Below are 19,409 nucleotides of genomic sequence, written 5' to 3' on the forward strand. Positions count from 1 at the left end.
CTCTTTATTTTAAGGAAGGTTTGAATTTCGTGTGACAATGATTGCCAAAATTCTACGGTAAATAGTCTTCCTGCTAGGAGAATTTGGAAAAAATCATAAAACAATTGGAACCATTACCGAAAATTTTGTTGTTTATAAACGTTTTCAGTTCAACTCGCTGAAATGTGTTATTGTGAAGTACAGTATGTATGTTACCTTAGCATGTTACTTGCCCACGAAGAAGAACAGTCCAAAGGCTTCGTGCAAGTGAATGTAGCACCCAAAACGACATTCCACAACAGCAACTATAATTTTACATAGTTCGGTTAGGATTGCTAGGTTTGGTACCAATAGTTATTATCGATATGTTTTTTCACGATTTGAGTGTGCATAGAAAGGGTTTTAATAATAAAAGTAGCGAAAGCACTCTGAAATGGCAGGGTTTTGCTTATGCGGGTCATAATCGATCGAATATCTCTGTTATTTGTGTTTTCCGCATGCTGGAAGTAATTTTATATTACATAAAACATTAAAATCTGTCGATTTATGCAAATTTCAATGTAATTCTCCAGGGGGTATGGTGAATAAACAGCCTTTTTTTTTTAGGCATGATCAATTTTATTTCGTTAAGAGTCGCAAGTGTAATGCTGATAGTAATTTTACTTTTGTGTTAGGAGTGTTAGGTTTGGTGACATTAAAACTGTGAAAGCAGTCTGTGATAGAAAGTTTTTACTTACCCAGGCAATAACTTCAGGATCAGATGTATCAGTTATTTGTGGTTTTTGCACCCACAAATAAATTTGCACTATTTTCAGTAACATTTTATTGCTCATATATGTATACTTTGTTTCTGTTCTTTTTGTAATGTGGTGATGCTGTTTTGAGATAAATGAACAAATGTAATTTTTCTTTACTTTCCATGCAGTGCAACTAGAAGTTCTAAAATATGGTTCGCAGTAGAACGCCCTCTCCGAGGCGTCCAAGAAGAAGCAGATCCCGAGAGAGAGAGAGACATAGACATCGGTCCAGAGATCGAGATAGAGAACGAGATAGGGATCGTGATCGTGACAGGGACAGAAGGAGGAGGTACTGTTTGTAACTTAAAATTGATTGAGTTAACATTTTTAGGTGCTTCAGCACGTATGGTCATCTTGCACCCTTCTAAGTATACAAGGAAATGTCCCCTTTTCTAAATCCCTTACCTTAAAGTTAAAGAAGGAGTGTAAGGAGCACCTTGAGAAATGTAAAAAGTGCAGGTTGTAAAATCACCTGCACAGAACAAGCACAACACATTAAAAAATAACTTTTCTTGCATGTACTCTTTGCTTGCATTGTAGAATTATTTTTCTTGTAGTTTACGGTTGCTACAAGCCTAAAAACACAGTTTTTTGTGACGTTTTAGGAGAACACTCGCTCCCTTCATGAAACATTTATTTTTAGTTTGATTAAAGATTTTTATTAAAAAAATAATTGCTTGCTTTCCGGAAATGTCACAAATGACTGCTTTTATGCTTAAAAACACATTAAAAAAGGATAAGGATAGTCTAAAAACTTCCTCAGAAATAGTGTAAAAAGTCCGCTCTTCATAAAAACCTAAGAAAACATTTGCGATCGTCTCCTGACATGGATAATAAATTGTTGGGAAGGCTAAAACTCTGTCTGAGGAAATGAAATGAAATTGAACATTCTTGAGTAGTTATGAAGAAGGAAAGAAGTTTCAAATCTTGATTACTTTCATATTTATTTATTTAGCAGATGGTACAATGTCGATGAACACATCTTCCTGTGCTAATTTACACATCTGTTACCTTTCTCCAAGCTTGCTTGTCACTGCAGTCTACAACCAGTAGTAGCACTTTCTCTCTCATCATGTTCTGAATACCCTTGATCCATGAATTTTCTTCAGGCATGAAAAATGATCATTTCAAAGTGCACTGTTTGAGGCTTTTTTTTTTTTTTTTTTTGTTCATAGAAGGTTTGAGATATTTGCCACATTTGGTAAGCCAGACATTTGTAAGATATATCTGAGTGCAAATATATCATTTGCTACTATGTTAATTGTTATTTTTAAGTGTTCAGGGAAGGTAAGGGATCCATAAAATTAATTTTTATTGCGACAATAGCCATCTACTTTTACCCTGAATTTGAGAAACTGGAGTTCCAGTTGAATTTTACATAGGTCATTCAGTAGCCACCCTGTTACAGTGTATTTAAATAATAACCTGTGGCATAATAGCCCACGAGGACCAGTGCTTACTTACTGACTGCGAGCCTCACTAGATTATTCATCCCGTTACGGGGTGATGTGTGGTCAGCATGACGAACACCTAGTCGTCGTTGTAGGTTCTCTGTGATATGATACATACTTTTATGTGACGTCACCAGTAGAAAATATGTCACTAATATATTTATTTTTGTGAAAGAAAGCGTAATTGCCTTGTTATTATATGTAATAATGCACCTTGTTTGTAATGTATATCTTTTGTTTAATGTTTATTGTATTTTATGCTCTATTATGAGTAGTTTAGTGTATCTTCATGTTTGCGAGAGTGCACTATACGAATTTGTATTTCTAAACATGTATAGATGTCAGTTTTGTTGGTAGTATCTTTTTGTAAATAGTGAGTGATTCATCTGTACTTGAATCTGTGTTCTCAAAATAGTATAAAAGCGAGGAAATCACGTAAGAAATAACTCACTTTCGCCACAGGTCGACAAAGCTTTTAAATCTAAAAAGAACTCCTCGGTGTTGTGCATACATCTTGATATGGTAGTTCGGGGCGCAAGCTAGGCCTATACGACCATAGCTATGCCGATGGCCATGCATTGATGCTATGCACAATACTGCAATCATTATTCGTTAAGAAATAGAGCTAGCCTAATGATTAATTTGGATTAAAAGGCTAGAAAGCAAATATTGGCTCAGTTATTATTGCATATCTCTTGGTGTGGTAGTTCGGGGCGCAAGCTAGGTCTATGTGATCATAGGCGTGCCGATAGCCTCGCATTGAGTTTATGCGTTTCAGTTGAGTCAATTCATTGATGAAGCGAGATCCTCGCCTTCGTCTCAAGCATATTCGCATTATAATTGCCATAAATAATGAATAAAACCTTTTAATTTATCTACTGCATCAATGTGGTTTTATTTCTCTGTGCTGTGAATATTGTCTTTGCCTAACACTATCCCTGTACCTGAGAGGAGTCTGTGCACTTCACTGAGTCTCATCGTTCACCGCTGAGTATTATTAAGTCATTATTAATAAATATAATAATACGTTTAATAGTGTAATAATACAGGCTTGAACGTTTCATCTATGACTGGGTTATGCTACTCGTTCGTAGCTCCCCAATTTCCTCTCGATGGTGGGTGGCCACCAGTCCCATACACAGGTTGATATCTCGGCAAGAGTTGTTACACTTTGATAACCATCACTGCGCTTAAACTTGCAGAACAATTATCAATGCAAATAAAATTGCGTAATTAACGATAACCGTTATAATTAAAATAAATACAATACAGGCGCAGAAAATCTCACTACTTCCATCACCATTTTTGTACTTATTATTTCTCGTTGCTATGGTTACAGCAATTTGATTTCTTGTATTTTATACAGCGTGATAAGATGATTATAACAATATATATATATATAAAACAAACATGCATAAGTTAAAACAACATCAATAACATAAATAATATTAACTTTGAACATGATAATTTGAGAATAGGACAGTCTCAAACTCTCCCCTTCTCCTGGTAAAAAAAAATGAAGATAACATTTTTTTATATATATAATATATAAGATTTGGGTCCTGCTTTTAATATACACTCGTCAGGATAATGAAAGAGTTCACTTGACATAATGAACCAATTCACAAATTTACAATACTCTTTTTACTAAAGTTCTGAAAATGTCATCTTAGTTTTCGAATTGACAGCTACTTATGCATCACTTCATGACAGTTACATTAGTTTAAGCAATTCTTCCTTTTTTTCATCAGAACAATTAAATTTCTTGATATTTGACAAGTTCTGCCTTGTTGTTATCTTCTTTCCGTCCATAGACATCAAAATTGTATAATTGTTTTTCACAGCATCAACTACATAGGGTCCAAGCCATAATTCCATAAACTTATGAATTTTCTTGTTAATTGCACTACTATGTTCATGATTTTTCACTAAAACAATATCACCTGGGACTATCTTCAATTTATTTGCATCACACTCAATAGGTTTGGACTTATATCTTTCCTTAATACGTGCTTTGGCGATAAAACACTTATGTTTCCAGGGCACAAACTTTAAATCATCTGGCCAGTTAATTTGATTGAGAATTGAATCTTTTAATTCGTGATGAAGGAAAAGTTCACTAGGTGTGAAACCTGTTATTTCCGAAACTGAATTATTTAGAAGTCCTGTTACATGATTCAAATATTTTACCCAGTCCTGATGATTTTGCGAAGTATATAATTGTAACAATCGTATTAACTCTTTGTTGTACCTTTCCACAGGATTTGCAAAAGGCGAATAAACTGACGTGGTGATATGTTTGATGTTACAGTCATTCATATATAACTTCCACTCTTGTGATTTAAATTGGGAACCGTTATCTGATAATATTACCTTACATGCTGGATAGTGGTAAAAATACTGGAGCTTGAATTTGTTAATTATTTCACGTGACGTTGCCTTCCTTAACAGATAAGCCATTAGAAATTTGGACATCGTGTCAACTATTGTTAATATGTAACTATATCCTTGTGATTTGGGTAACGGTCCAACAAGATCTATTGATAACATATCATGTGGAGTAGTAGAATATACATGCAATTCATCCTTACTAATTTTTGTGTGAGCTTGTTTAGTTTTGCGCATGTTAGACAGTCGTTCAAATACGGCTTGATACTAACTTTCATTTTAGGCCAATAATATAAACTTCTGCACTTATTAAATAGTTTATAGTATCCAAAATGACCTTGTAAGTCATGTAATTTATGAAGAATTTTGGGTACAACAATAATAGGTACTACAAGTTTCCACTTGTCTTCTTTCAAATGTTTCAGGAATAATATATTATCTTGAATCGAATATTGCCTTTTTATATTCTGTGACAAATTCCCATTTTGTAACTTTTGTAGAATGGCGCTGCAATAAGAATCCGAATTTTGACTTTCTTGCCAAAATGTTACACTATCTTCATTAAGAAAATCAAGACTTATGTTATTTACATATAGTTCCGATAGAGTTGGAAAACCTGTACTTAAATCAGGATATCTGCTTAAAGCATCTGGAGCTTCATTAGATTTTCCCGGCACGTGATATACATTATAATCAAACATTTGTAATTTCAAACTCCAACGATTTAATCGTGGATTCAAAGTTTTAGTAGATTCTAGCCAAGACAAAGATTGGTGATCGGTAAACAATTTCACTTTAGTTCCAGCTATGTAAATGTAGAATTTTTCAAAAGCAAATAATATCGCTAAGCATTCAATCTCGTGAGTATTGTATGATAACTCATTGCCTTTAAGAGATCTGCTAACGTATTGAATTATACGTGGTCCTTCTTCAGAATTTTCAGTTGAGTCTTGCCATAGAACAGCTCCTATTCCTTTCTTCGAACCGTCTGTGTTGACATTGAAAGTCTTCGTGAAATCTGGTTGATACAAAGCCTTTGGAGATATCAGTAACTTGCGGAGGTTTTCAAAAACTGAAGCATGAACATCATTCCATTGCCATTTTGATTCCTTTTTCAACAGATCATACAAAGGCTGTGCCACTTCAGCAAATCCTTCAATAAACTTTCGCCTCCAATTAGCCAATCCTAAGATCCTTCACAAGGAGCGTTTGTTTGTTGGAATTGGGAAATTAATAATTGCTGAATTCTTTGCAGGATCAACCATAATTTTATCACCGGACACTATGTGTCCAAGGAAGCAGATTTCTTTGTAAGCAAACTTACATTTGGAAAATTTAATAGACATATTGACACCCTTTATCTTTTGTAAAACTAGTTCTACATGTTGCATATGTTGAGACCAATCTTTGCTGAAAATTAGAATATCATCCAAATAACAAACAACAAAATTTCTGCAATCGGTGGAGAATATTTTATTCATCCTGTCCTGGAACACTGAGACTGCTGATCGAATCCCAAACGGAAGATAGCGGAAAAGATATTGTCTGCCTCTATAAGAAAAAGCTGTGTAAGGATATGAATCTTCAGTCAATGGTATTTGAAAATAACCGCATGATAAATCAATTGAAGAAAAGTAAACACATCCTAGGAACCTCTGTAACATTTCGTTAATTGCTTCTACCCTCACTTGTGGAGAGATAACATGTTGATTAAGTTTCCTAAAATCGATCACAGGTCTCCAAAGACCTCCTTGCTTTGGCACTATATGTAGAGGGTTAAGATATGGTGAAGAATCCTGGTAAATAATTCCCCATTTCTCCCACTTTGAAAGCTCTTCTTCTAAAGGTAGTCTCCTTGATATTGGTATGGGATAAGGTGTGCTTGTAATAGGTGTTACGGTATCTAATTGAATCTTGTAAGGTTCAACAGTTGCTTTTCTAGGTTTATCTGAAAATTGTACGTGATAATACGACAGAAGTTTGAATAAATCAGCTTTCTGCAAATTGTCTAAATTATCATTTCTAAAAACAGACTCATAAATGGACTTCTTAGCTGGCATATATTCTACATCATCATTCAAAGTTGACACATCACGTAACAATCTACATGGATAACTTTCATTATCATTTAATATAACTTCGGAACAAAAGTTACACTTTGTACAATATTTTGAATCTTCTGTAGAAGAATATTGCCGAGTTAAAACAGAGGAAATTTCCTTTCCTTTATCATTTAGCAAACGTACATTCCCTTCTTTAAAATCAATTACAGCTTTATATTTCCTCAAAAATGAAACTCCTAAAATGACATCGGCATTCAACTCTTTAAGAACAAAAAATTCCATAGAAAAGTATTCGTGCTTTATCTGCAGATTAATAATTTTACTGCCAACAACTTTACACTTTTTGGATCCAGCGAAACCGGTGAGTTTTACATCTTCCACGTTATCCAGTTTAATGTTGCCAATCAAAGACGATAGTTTACACCAAACGTCAAAATTTAGAACATTTGCTTGACTTCCAGAATCTATAATACAAACTACAGGTATTTGACAAATAATTCCATGAATAACTGGAACTTCAGTTAATGGAACCGGAATATCATAATCCCTAACAGTCCATTCAGGTTCTTCTTGAAACCATTCCAATAGAAAATTCACTTGTAGTGGTTCCGATATGAAGTCTTTATCATCACGTACATTCATAATTTCCTGTGTTTGAAATGAATTTCGCTTGTTCAAATTTGGCCTCTGAAAGAAAGCAGAGTGAACGAGGCACTTCCATCCGCTCCTTTAATTTAAATTTGTTGTTGATTGGTAAGATGTTCCAATACCAGATTGTTGTGTAAAGGTCCTTGATACATTTCCAGAAGGAGAATTTGATATTCCAGAAGTTGTAGATGCATCTTGTGGTTGTAATGAAGTCACATTAACAGGTTGACTGTAAGTAGGAGCGAGAGCAGGCTCACTTGAATACTGCGCTTGCCTATTGTAGAAAATTCTTCCATTCTGACTACTGTTAGGTAACTGAGAAGTTATAGCATCCTGATTATAATTCCTATTTGTAATGTCACAGGAAATTTCTGTTATATGTAAATCCTGAATAGCCTTGATTATTTCTACGTCCTCTAAAACTACCATTGCTGCCTCTAAACTGTCCATATCTTGAATTAGCATTGCCAAATTCATTAGTAAAAGGTACTTGAGCATCCATCGACGAAGTCTGAGTAGAAGATGAGCAAGTGTTTTTGGTGTGTTTAACATTAATTTGCTTGACACTAAATTTTGATTTCATACTGTCAGGATTCTTGTTGGGTTTAACCTTACTACTATTATCGGTTTCTTCCGGTAGGAAAATAAGTCCTCTTCTACTAGTTCGGACAACATCTAATTTCCTTAACATAGTTGTCAACTGGTCCATAGAACGTATCTCGTGACAAGTTATGTTATTAGCTATATTATTTGGTAAGTGGCTAATAACTAATTGAATAACATCCAATTCGTTTGGATTCTCAACTAAATTGCAATAATTTGAATATGTTTTCAACGCAAAGCTTTCTAAATCACCATGTACTGTAGGATCATACTTCCTGTTCCTTAATACTGATAACTGAGACTGCATTATTTCCGGACTTGCAAATTGCTTCATGAATTCTCTTTGAAAATGATCATATGAAGAAAACATACGTTTGTGAGTTTTATACCAGTACGCAGCTCTGTTGGTGAAACACTGCTGAATACTCTGTAGCCTTTTGTTAATTGGAATGCCCATAAGATCAAGCATAGAATTAAGATGTTCTAGATATTCTCGAGCTGATTGATCTTCTATTTTCCCAGAAAATTTGGGTAAATGAGACAGTTCATTTATCTTTACATATCTGTTTCCTCTATCCCCAACAGTAATTACAGGTAAAGACGTTGGAGAAATACAACGATCAAACTGACTTTGTGGATTATCGCAGTAATTGTTATTTGTATTTGACTCATTAACACCAATTTCAGCATTTGGACAACTTGTGCCAGTCATTAAATTTGCATTACGCCTTTCACCTTGAAACCATGGTCTGCAAGCTTCATTCTGCAAGGAAGAAATATGACGAAACCCACATGTTTCACCAGGGACATTACTATGATGAACGACAGGGAGGTTAGGTTCTTGCGAGTATGTAAACATTTGATTTATGTAACTATTTTCCCCATCAGCAGAACAACATTGTTGAACATTGGAATGCTTATCAATATTTGTAACGGTAGAATTCAATCTAGAAGTTGTCTGCATATTGTTAATCGCATAATTACTTGTATCCTTAAACTGTACACTATTAGGTGACATATTAGTTCGATAATGTTCCTCATTGCAGGTTGGAATAAATCTTTTGTTTCGCTTCCAGCGAACACAATTTCGAACATGCGGTTCATCGAACGTTTTTTTCACATGGGTTGTTAAAGATTCATCAGATGAATAAGTAGATGAATTAGCCACCCCCGAGTCAACTGCATTTCTAGCCCTTTCACGTGATGTCTTAGTTTGAGAACTATTTTGTGCAAAGGGAGGTTTCAAATTTCCTTTTGTGTTGCATTGAGAATTTGCATAATTAGTTTACAAAACATCAATACGAGATTCTATATGTTGAAACCTGTTTTTACAATCAATAAGATACGTTCCAAAATGTACATTTTCCTTACCAGCAACTTCCAACGATGATAATCTATTGTTAATATCAGTTATTTTGGATGAACATACTGTAATAGATTTATCGTATTCACTAATCAAATCTTTATTTATTAAAATTTGTTGTCCTTGAACGTCTTGTTCTGTTCGGATTTGAGAAATATTGCTATTTAAAATACTTCCCAAATGTTCATTTTTCTTGACACATTCAGAAGCTACTGAATCAAGTTGTGTTTTAACATCGGAAGTCAAGTTGTCTAATCTTTGATTAACAGTATTAATTTCTTGATGAACCAATTCAAATTTTGAAGATAGGTTACTATAAATATCCAGTTCCAATTGTTCAAACTGAGACTTAATATTCTCTTTAAGCTCTGCAAATTCTTGATTGCATTGCTGTAACTGTAATTTCATATCTTGGTTAGCAAGATCCATTCGTGTTTTTAGTTCTTCGTTAGACTGTTCTAACTGTGATTTCATAGAATTTTCTAACTGAGATTTCATTTCAGCATTAGACTGTTCTAGTTTCGTCTTGAGGTCTTCATTAGAAGCGACCATAAGCAATTGAATACTCTTAACAGTACTTAACAAATCACCAAAATTCGGGTTAAGAGTTTCTAGATAAGCTGGCAAACTAAAAGGATCATAATCTGGTTTGCAATCTTTACAATAATAATTTTCTAGTGTAGTCGAATAAATTGTCCAGTGAGTGACTGTAAGTTTGAGACAAGATATGTGATGCCATGACGAGCACTGTGTACACTGAACATACCTCAAATCATTGTCAGGAACATTACAACAAGATAATTTGTCGGGTTTTGTAGAACAAACATCATGTTCTGTAGTATTCGCATTACTGGAAGCGACTACGGGATTACCAGCATCAAAGTAAGTAGTCATTGTATTAGCCTGAATGTTTGTTTCTTTACGCGACGATTTAGATTTACTTTGTTTTAACTTATCAGCCATTGTGATCTTTACACATATGACGATTCACTTAAGAAGTTACGTTATACAAGCACACTGAAGATTGTGACGTAAGTCTTAATTCAGCATATGGCAAAATTTCTGTTCCATTACAACAGACATTCTTACCACTGTCAGAAGATTGCACACTTTTTGAACAATCCTGGCTTCTGGGTCGCCACTCTTGATAACCGTCGCTGCGCTTAAACTTGCAGAACAATTATCAATGCAAATAAAATTGCGTAATTAACAATAACCGTTATATTTAAAATAAATACAATACAGGCGCAGAAAATCTCACTACTTCCATCACCATTTTAGTACTTATTATTTCTTGTTGCTATGGTTACAGCAATTTGATTTCTTGTATTTTATACAGCGTGATAAGATGATTATAACAATATATATATAAAACAAACATGCATAAGTTAAAACAACATCAATAACATAAATAATATTAACTTTGAACATGACAATTTGAGAATAGGACAGTCTCAACTTTCCCCAAGAAACTCAAACCTGCATGCATCCCGTAGCCAGTGCCCAAAGCTTGCACCTTAGACTGCATGGCCATGGTGGACTTAAGAGTGCATTTAAAGTTCAGTAATATTGAATTGTTTGTTGTGGGCAGTTTTTCACTTATTTGATACAATTTACTACCTAAATACTATAAAACGAATGAAATCTGTATGCTGATCTGAATATTGAATTTATTCAACTTTTAAAATATTCAAGTATAATCTTTTATTATATAATTTTTAAAAAGCTATCCCTCGTGTTCACATCAGTATCGCGAACATGCCCTTCTTTCCTTTGGTATAACATGCTTGACTCAAGGGACTTTAATTAGGAAGGATTACCTGTTTTGTTTTGCAAGTTTGAGTTGCTGTTTTAAGTCCACTTTATGCACAGTAAGGCTAATTGGGATTGGACCTACAGTTTAAAGTGGGATCCGAACCACTTGTGCCTTCACCGGGTATCGAACCCGGGACCCCGTAATTACAAGGCAATGATGCTACCACTGCGCCATGGGGGAGGCCCACCTGTTTTGTAACCATGACTATGTTAACTAATATTGGAATTGGACAGTACCCTATTATATCTACGGTAAAATTTTAGTATCCGGGAAACGTATTTCTTCAATTTTACAGGAGAAAGTACTTACCGAACTGTCTTTCTGTACACTTTTGAAAGGTCGTGGAAGTGTTTTTTCCCATCGCTTAATATACTGCACTGGTAAATCATGTATTTTTTATGATTAATGTCTCCAATGCACGAAAGCTGTTGATGTCCTTCCACCACGTGAAGTAAATGTTGCGTGCATTCGATGATGTAACCCCTGGTCAGTGTTTCCAACCACACCGTTGTTTTCCAAGAACATGACAATTTTAACTATGTTTGCCTAACCTAACCTTGACGTGCATGGTTCGTGGGGCTATCCGTATATGGTTTGTGGGGCTATTTATGAATAGTTTGTGGAGCTATGTGCATGGTTCGTGGAGTTTTCGAACAAAATCAGTAACACGAAACTGGGTATTGTTCGATGAAGAAGGTTGCAACACTGCGTAACCACTGATCATCGACGCTAGTTAAGTTTTCTCCGCCATATTGTGTGTAACACAAGCGAAAATAAACAAACAAGAAATGAGAAAACACTCGTTGAATCTGCTTTTTTGAGTGTGCTGACATGCGGATAAACGACGTTCTACTGTATCCTGGAAATTTTGAAAAATCAAAGTTTCTTTTTATTTTACACAAGTTTGGTGTGAAAAACTATTTTGTGATTACATAATAGGGATTTAATGTTTTCAAACATTTGTATCTGCATCTATGGGAATCTGTAAGATCAGGGATAGGGGTAATAAAAAATGAAAGTAATTCAGGTATCAGCTCCTTTTTCTCAGGAGCCAGGTTTTTTTATTGTAAATATGATCTAAGAAAGCCATGAATCGAACTAAGATAAAGATACACATTTTGAAATGTGACTTAAAACATTTACTTTATTAATACAAGATTGCATTGAAAGTAATTAATTCTTGCTCCAGAGTAACCATCCTAAAGAATGCACGAATAACTATGCAATATATTCTAATATATGGTGGAATCGACCATATCGCCACATATTTTAAGATTTGGCTAGCATTTACAATGACTTGTTCATTATTCTGATTTAATGATACAGAAAACACTCGAACATAAAGAAACAAGAACTGTACTCTTTATTTTATAAAAAGGTAATGAACATTTCCATAAGTTAACTCTAAATACTAAAAACATATTTTTTTATCACTGAGTTTGAAAATTTTGTGGCACCATGTTGACTGGCTACTCTGTATTTTTCTACCCCTGGGTATTGGCATCTTTATGGGAATCAGATCCAAGTGGTATTGACTGTCCTAATTTTTACTTTTTGGGGGGCATTCCACGGAAAGTGGTCCCACTGCATGTAAATAACAAAATTAATCAATCGGGAAATTATTATAGTTTTTAATTGCACACACCGTGACCATACAGTCTTAAGGTGCCATGCTTAGGGCTGTGGATATGCAAGTTCGACTCTCCTGGGGGAAGCTTAACAACTTTTCTCCGGAGATTTCGGCCCGTGTATGGAACCGGTGGCCACCCATCATTGTGGGGAAATTGGGAAGCTACGAATGAGTAGCAGGTGGAAACATACAACAACAACTGGGGCCAGCCCCCATGGTGGAGTGGTTAGCACATCGTGCTACGATGCCAGGGGTCCCGGGTTCAAATCCCTCAACCCCTTCACAAATTATACAAAAGCGAAGTAAAATCAAGCAAAACACTCAATATGCTGACCAAGGCAGAAATTTATTTTATTATAAAACATAAACTAAACGTAACGTTTCAACCTTCTAGCAAGATCTTCTTCAGACTCTGTACCAAGTACAAGTGTATCAAGTTACAAAACGGGTCATTCCACATCAAATCAACGCAAAAACTAAGATTTTGACACCCACCAACTCCGATTTCGATGAAATATGGTATACACCTTTCCTTTATGGTTGAAAGAAACTCCCTAATTTTTTTTCACTCTACCTCAAACGGTTTTCATTTTACAGCACTTTGATATGTCATCAAATCAGTGTTGTCTGTCACGCTTGAGACCCTCGACACAAGATACCCTTGCTTACATTTTATTTCTTTTCTCATTAACCAATCATCAGATCTCTCTGAAATTTTACACAAAGTTCAATGAAATAATGAGGATTGCAGAAAAAAAAACATCAGCACTCAAAAAGTTTTACAAATGACTATAAAAAGACTAATAATGGAATTGTAGCCAATTTTTGTGGTGGGAAAACTAGGTTAAGAAAATCTGAATTTTCATCATGTGGGTATGATGGAACCAAAATCTTTTGATGTTGAAAATCATTGCAAAGACATGCTCTTTCTCTAAAAAAAAAAATTTTTTGGTTTTTTTATTCCTTCTATCGAAAATGTTACGTTTTTTGGAAATGGCCTAAAATTTCAGGGTCAATCCGTACCAAATGGTCCAGCACTGGTCGCTCGACCATTTTTAAAATTTTTCATTTGTTTGTTGTGGTAACCCCTGTACAAGGGTAGTTCAAAACAGGCATTATTTTTCTAAAACTAGACTTAGTTTGAAAATGGCGGCCATCTTTGTTTCATGACTTGCATCATTTTTGGCCTATGCAGACAGTTGCGATAATTATGATAACTCAGCTAAGAAAAAATACAGAAATCTGGGGTAAAAAACATTGTTTTCAGTACATTTCAGGCTACATTTTATGTTGCTTATCTTTTTTCACCACATCTAATGCAATTGGCTGAAATTTAGGGTCAAAACTGACTGATATTCAATTTTGAAAGGAAATCAATATATAGGATATATTTTTTTTAGTACTGTAGGTAAGCAATGAAATATCAGAGCTATATATTTTTTTAGAGGAAACACGTACATCCAATATTTCAGCAGAAAATATTTGACACACAGCCATACACACCTTTTCTTTGACAATAGCTACTAACGGGCTTACAATGCCATTCATATGTTGCAATTAATTAATACGTACAATAATTGTAATTGCAGGATAATTTATTAAAAGTAAATAATTATAATTGTAACTAATATCGTAAATTTGTCTGTTTTTACCAAACTTCCCCTTGTTGTAACATTATCATCATGTAATATCAATCTCGAAATTTATTACAGGTAACTCTTTATGCAGTAAATATGAAATTTTATTAGGTTCCCAACCAGATATTTGTTTGATTTCAGTTTTAAGTCTACTTTATGCAGAGAAGGCTATTCGAGGCTGGACCTAAAGTTTATTTAAGTAGGATCCGAACCGTTATGTGCCTCCCCTGGGTATGGAACCCGGGACCCCTTGATTACAAAACGTCGACATAACCACTATGCCATCGGGAAGACCTTTCCAACCAGACATATATTTGGGGCCCAAATTTTGAGAAAAATGAGCGTTTTTAAAGAGCTTTAACTCAATGCAGAAACCAGTAACAGAGCTCAAATATTTTCTGCTGAAACTTTAGATGTACATGTTTCCTCTAAAAAAATATATAGCTCTGATATTTCATTGCTTACCTACTAAAAAATATATCCTATACATTGATTTCTCTTCAAAATTGAATATCAGTCAGTTTTGACCCTAAATTTCAGCCAATTGCATTAGATGTGGTGAAAAAAGATAAGGAACATAAAATGTAGCCTGAAATGTACTGAAAACAATGTTTTTTACCCCAGATTTCTATATTTTTTCTTAGCTGAGTTATCATAATTATCGCAACCATCTGCATAGGCCAGAAATGATGCCTAGTCATGAAACAAAGATGGCCGCCATTTTCAAACTAAGCCTAGTTTTAGAAAAATAATGCCTGTTTTGAACTACCCTTGTACAGGGGTTACAACGACAAACAAATGAAAAATTTTAAAAATGGTCGAGCGACCAGTGCTGGACCATTTGGTATGGATTGACCCTGAAATTTTAGGCCATTTCCAAAAAACGTAACATTTTTCGATAGAAGGAATAAAAAAACCAAAAATTTTATTTTTTCTAGAGAAAGAGCATGTCTTTGCAATAATTTTCAACATGAAAAGTTTTTGGTTCCATCATACCCACATGAGGAAAGTTCAGATTTTCGTAACCTAGTTTTCCCACCACAAAAATTAGGCTACAAATACATTATTAGTCTTTTTATAGTCATTTGTAAAACTTTTTGAGTGCTGATGTATTTTTTTCTGAAATTCTCATTATTTCATTGAACTTTATGTAAAATTTCAAAGAGATCTGATGATTGGTTAATGAGAAAAGAAATAAAATGTAAGCAAGGGTATCTTGTGTCGAGGGTCTCAAGAGTGACAGACAACACTGATTTGATGACATTTCAAAGTGCTGTAAAATGAAAACTGTTTAAGTTAGAGTGAAAAAAAAATAGGGAGTTTCTTTCAACCATAAAGGCAGGGTGTACACGAAATTTCATCGAAATCAGAGTTGGTGGGTGTCATGACCTGGTTGAAATGGCGTGGAATGACCCATACACAAACATTACTCCCCTCCAGACTATTAGAAAGTTGTTCTCGAACATTCTAGCAGGTGGCTTTCCCTTGTCAATTATCGTCCTGTTTTGTACCTTGTTACATTTGTACTTGGTGCAGAGTCTGAAGAATACCTTGCTAGAAGATAGAAACATTACGTTTAGTTTATGTTTTATAATAAAATAAATTTCTGCCTTGGTCAGCATATTGAGTTTTTCATATCATGGAAACAAGGCTTAATGGTGTTATAAAATAAAGCAAATCAATCAATCTACAACTGAGGTTTGGTCATGCTGACCAGACGTCACCCTGTAACTGGTCCTATGATCTCCCACCTCAACAGATGGGAGTGAGGCCGGCAGTTGGCCCTCATGTGCTGTTGTGTTATGGGTTATTAATTACATTAAGGTTTAAATGTTAGTGAATGCATATAATTTGCATATTTCAGAAACATTTTTTTTAGCATCTGTAACCCATATCAAATTTTGCTACAGTTTTGAAGCATCACACACGTAACACATTTTCTTTAATGCTTTTTTCTTTTTCAGGCTATGCCATCATACTTTCTTCATTTGTTAGCAGACACCACAAAGTACTTCATAATTCTATGAAATCAATTCATTATGAATATTTTAATCCAGTCGCATGTATAGAACTTTACATTTTATGTGTGAATGACACACACGTAATGCTAGAATACCCCTATTAGGCTTTTACATTGCATTGTTGTAAATGTTCTTGAGCATGTGTTTCTTTTGTAAACTAATGAAATAAATTTGGTATTCCAGGGACAAATCCCGAGACAGGGAGCATAGGCGCAGGAGATCCTGGTCTCGATCAAGATCTAGATCACGGTCCGGTTCCAGAGGTAGATCTGGCCATTCCAACAGATCAAGATCTCATTCTGATCGACCCCAAATATCAGGTCAGTCTTTACAATTATTATTATTTTGTAATTTCGGATCATGATTCTGAATTTGTGCATTAGAAATCGTAGAATTATTATGTGATTGTTGGAGGAGATAATTTATTTTGTAAGAACTTTTTTCTCTTGCTTCTATGCATTTCACCCCATTTAATTATGCATGAGCTATAAATGATGATCTGTAGGTTTTATTTTCCATAGAAGAGATATGGAAATATCATATTCTGCTTTCAGGTCTGAATATTGTGGGTCCAATATTACAGCAGCTCTTACCCGGAGTACTTTGAAATTAAGAAAAAATACATAATTTGATTATTATTATTATTGCAACAACTTTGTGCAGAGAAATTGATTTTGAGACTAAATGGTTATCTTATATCATATTATAAGTATTGAAGGCCAGAACTTTTGTAGCTTGAAGTGGAAATTCCTAGTGGGAGATGTTAGGACAAGAGGGGGTATAATGGAGACAATGCAGTAGGGGGAGTACATATGAAAATTATCCTATTTTGGTGGGGGAGGGTGATTTCAAAACATTTTCTTAATTGGGGGATGGCATCCTCGCATATTCCCACTACTTCAAGCATTGTAATGGAAAACTTACATGTTAAAATTTACAAATGTTCTGAACTATAAATAATTTCAATTTCAACTTATCAGCATGGGCATCAAGTGGAATCTGTAAGTCTGCTTTTGTATCTGTGTAGGGTCAAAATGATGATAAGCAATCTGGATGAAAACTAAAGGATTTCTGTTGCATTGAGTAAGGGCTGCATATAATTTTACCAGTACCGTTTAAATTACAGGCTAGAACAGTGTGAAAATCTTAAATTCAGACTCCAGAAATATATTTTAGAAAATATTTGCTAATAATAAAATATCATCTCCCCACTTCCTTATAAGATGGCAGTAATTTTTATCATTTTATTTAAAGAATGACTGATTACTATAAATCTCTTTACAGGTTTATTGTTTAATATAGTATGGTAATTTGAAGTTATGGTTTGGTGCGTACTGTGGGACTAAATGTTCATGTGTTGACTGTTTTAATTTTAAGAGTATTGTACATTAGGCGGTAAAGTAAGAAATAGGTGAAATGGAGACATGTGTCAATTTTCTTTCCATGGTTTAATACATTAGACATTGTTAATATTATGTGCCAACATATTCTGTGGACTAACGTTTTGGTTGCCATTGATGCTTTTCAAAACATTTTTCTTCTTTTCTATATTTTGATACGATCGGGTACCCTGAATCCTTTTGTACATGGCTGATTGGTTCCTGAATGTGGATCTAAAAGAAACTGTTGAATTTGATTGTTTCTAGAAATTGAATTAAATTGAATTGAATTGAATTGAATTGACTTTATTGCTGGGTGAGGTTCAGCAGAATGATAAACAAAAGTAGCATTGCAAGGAGAACTTTATACATAATCCAAACATGATATCTGGTATCATTGAAATATAGTAAAGGTGAAAGATGAAACTGTGTCAAAGGTGCATGCTTGCCTTGGAGTGTACAATGCTCTGTTGTGTTATTGAGAGAAGCGAAGTAGGGAGGATGCTTTCGGAAAAGGGCAAGTGATGCTTGTCCATTAACTGCAGCTCGAGAGTTTGCAGGGCAAATAACAAGAAAAGTTAGGTAAGGAGAGCCAGTTTTTCCTTTCAGGACACTACGACGGCTACAGAGGGAAGGGAAGATTTAATGGAAGAAGATATGACGACAGACAGAAAAGAGACAGAAGTAGAAGTGAAGGTATGGTCTTTACAACAGTAAAAGTATTATTTTATTATAGTTTACGGTTATTACAAGTGTAAGAAAACAGATTTTCGTTGTGACGTTTCAGGAGAACACACGCTCCCTTCAAACTAAAAATAAATGTCTGATGAAGGGTGTGTGTGTTCTGAAACGTCACAACGAAAAACTGTTTTCTTATGCTTGTAATAACCGTAAACTACAAGAAAATAATTCTACAATGCAAGCAATGCGTACATACAAGTAAAAGTATACCGAACAATAGGCTAGGAATCGGGAGTGTATGGTTGTAAGGTTAGAATATAAAAATCAATGCTGGAGCTACAGTGCAGGAAAGAAATTTAGTGTATTGGGTTTAGTAATTGCGGGTGCAGTCTATATTGGTAGTTGTCTGTAACCTTTCCCATCCTCCGGCATTATACGTTGAATCTTGATGGTCCCAACATAGCAAAATTTCCCTCGATTTTATATTTTCCCAAATTTTAAGTCCTTTCAGCTCGGTCCCCTGAAAAACGTAAAATCGAGGTTTCACTGTATTCACCAATCTGGAAAAGTGTGGGAATATTTAATTTGGTAGTCATACTTCCAGTGAAAATAGATGTTTGACATTGAAAATCACTAATTTGCCATATGTAAAAAGATGACAAAATAATTCATGAAACCACTGTTATTTTGTATACATAAATACGATGCCTGAAAATAGAGTACCATACAATCAAAACATATTCTTATTGTTCTTGTGCCTAAAAGAATTAAATTTTCCCCAATGATATCAAAAACCACAGCCTCATTTCAGTGGGAACTTAATTTGAAATTTCATGGAAAACATTGAAGACTCTGGTAATTTGCTTTGGTAAAACCAGGTTTTGATATTGGTTGTGTGGGGAGGGGGGTGAAAGGACAGAATGTGTGATTTCCTTTCTTAAAACCCATTTGCA

At 34.6% G+C, this 19,409-nt stretch overlaps 1 protein-coding gene across 3 annotated transcripts in view; it reads left to right on the plus strand.

Moving 5' to 3' along the window:
- Positions 1–19,409, plus strand: part of ytr (U4/U6.U5 small nuclear ribonucleoprotein 27 kDa protein yantar) — a 38,236-nt gene that overhangs the window by 4,695 nt on the left and 14,132 nt on the right. For 2 of the 3 annotated variants that reach the window (XM_083142386.1, XM_083142388.1), the window contains exons 2-3: positions 905–1,065; positions 16,580–16,716. In XM_083142386.1, the coding sequence (XP_082998512.1) occupies positions 926–1,065; positions 16,580–16,716 (277 nt within the window). In that variant the 5' untranslated portion in view covers positions 905–925. Of the gene's footprint in view, positions 1–904; positions 1,066–16,579; positions 16,717–18,384; positions 18,472–19,409 lie in introns of all 3 variants that reach the window. The other variant, XM_083142387.1, reaches the window with a different exon arrangement.

The sequence above is a fragment of the Lepisma saccharinum genome, chromosome 21 (assembly GCF_977018435.1).
Source record: "Lepisma saccharinum chromosome 21, izLepSacc3.1, whole genome shotgun sequence".
In the NCBI taxonomy this organism is placed as follows: Eukaryota; Metazoa; Arthropoda; class Insecta; order Zygentoma; family Lepismatidae; genus Lepisma; species Lepisma saccharinum.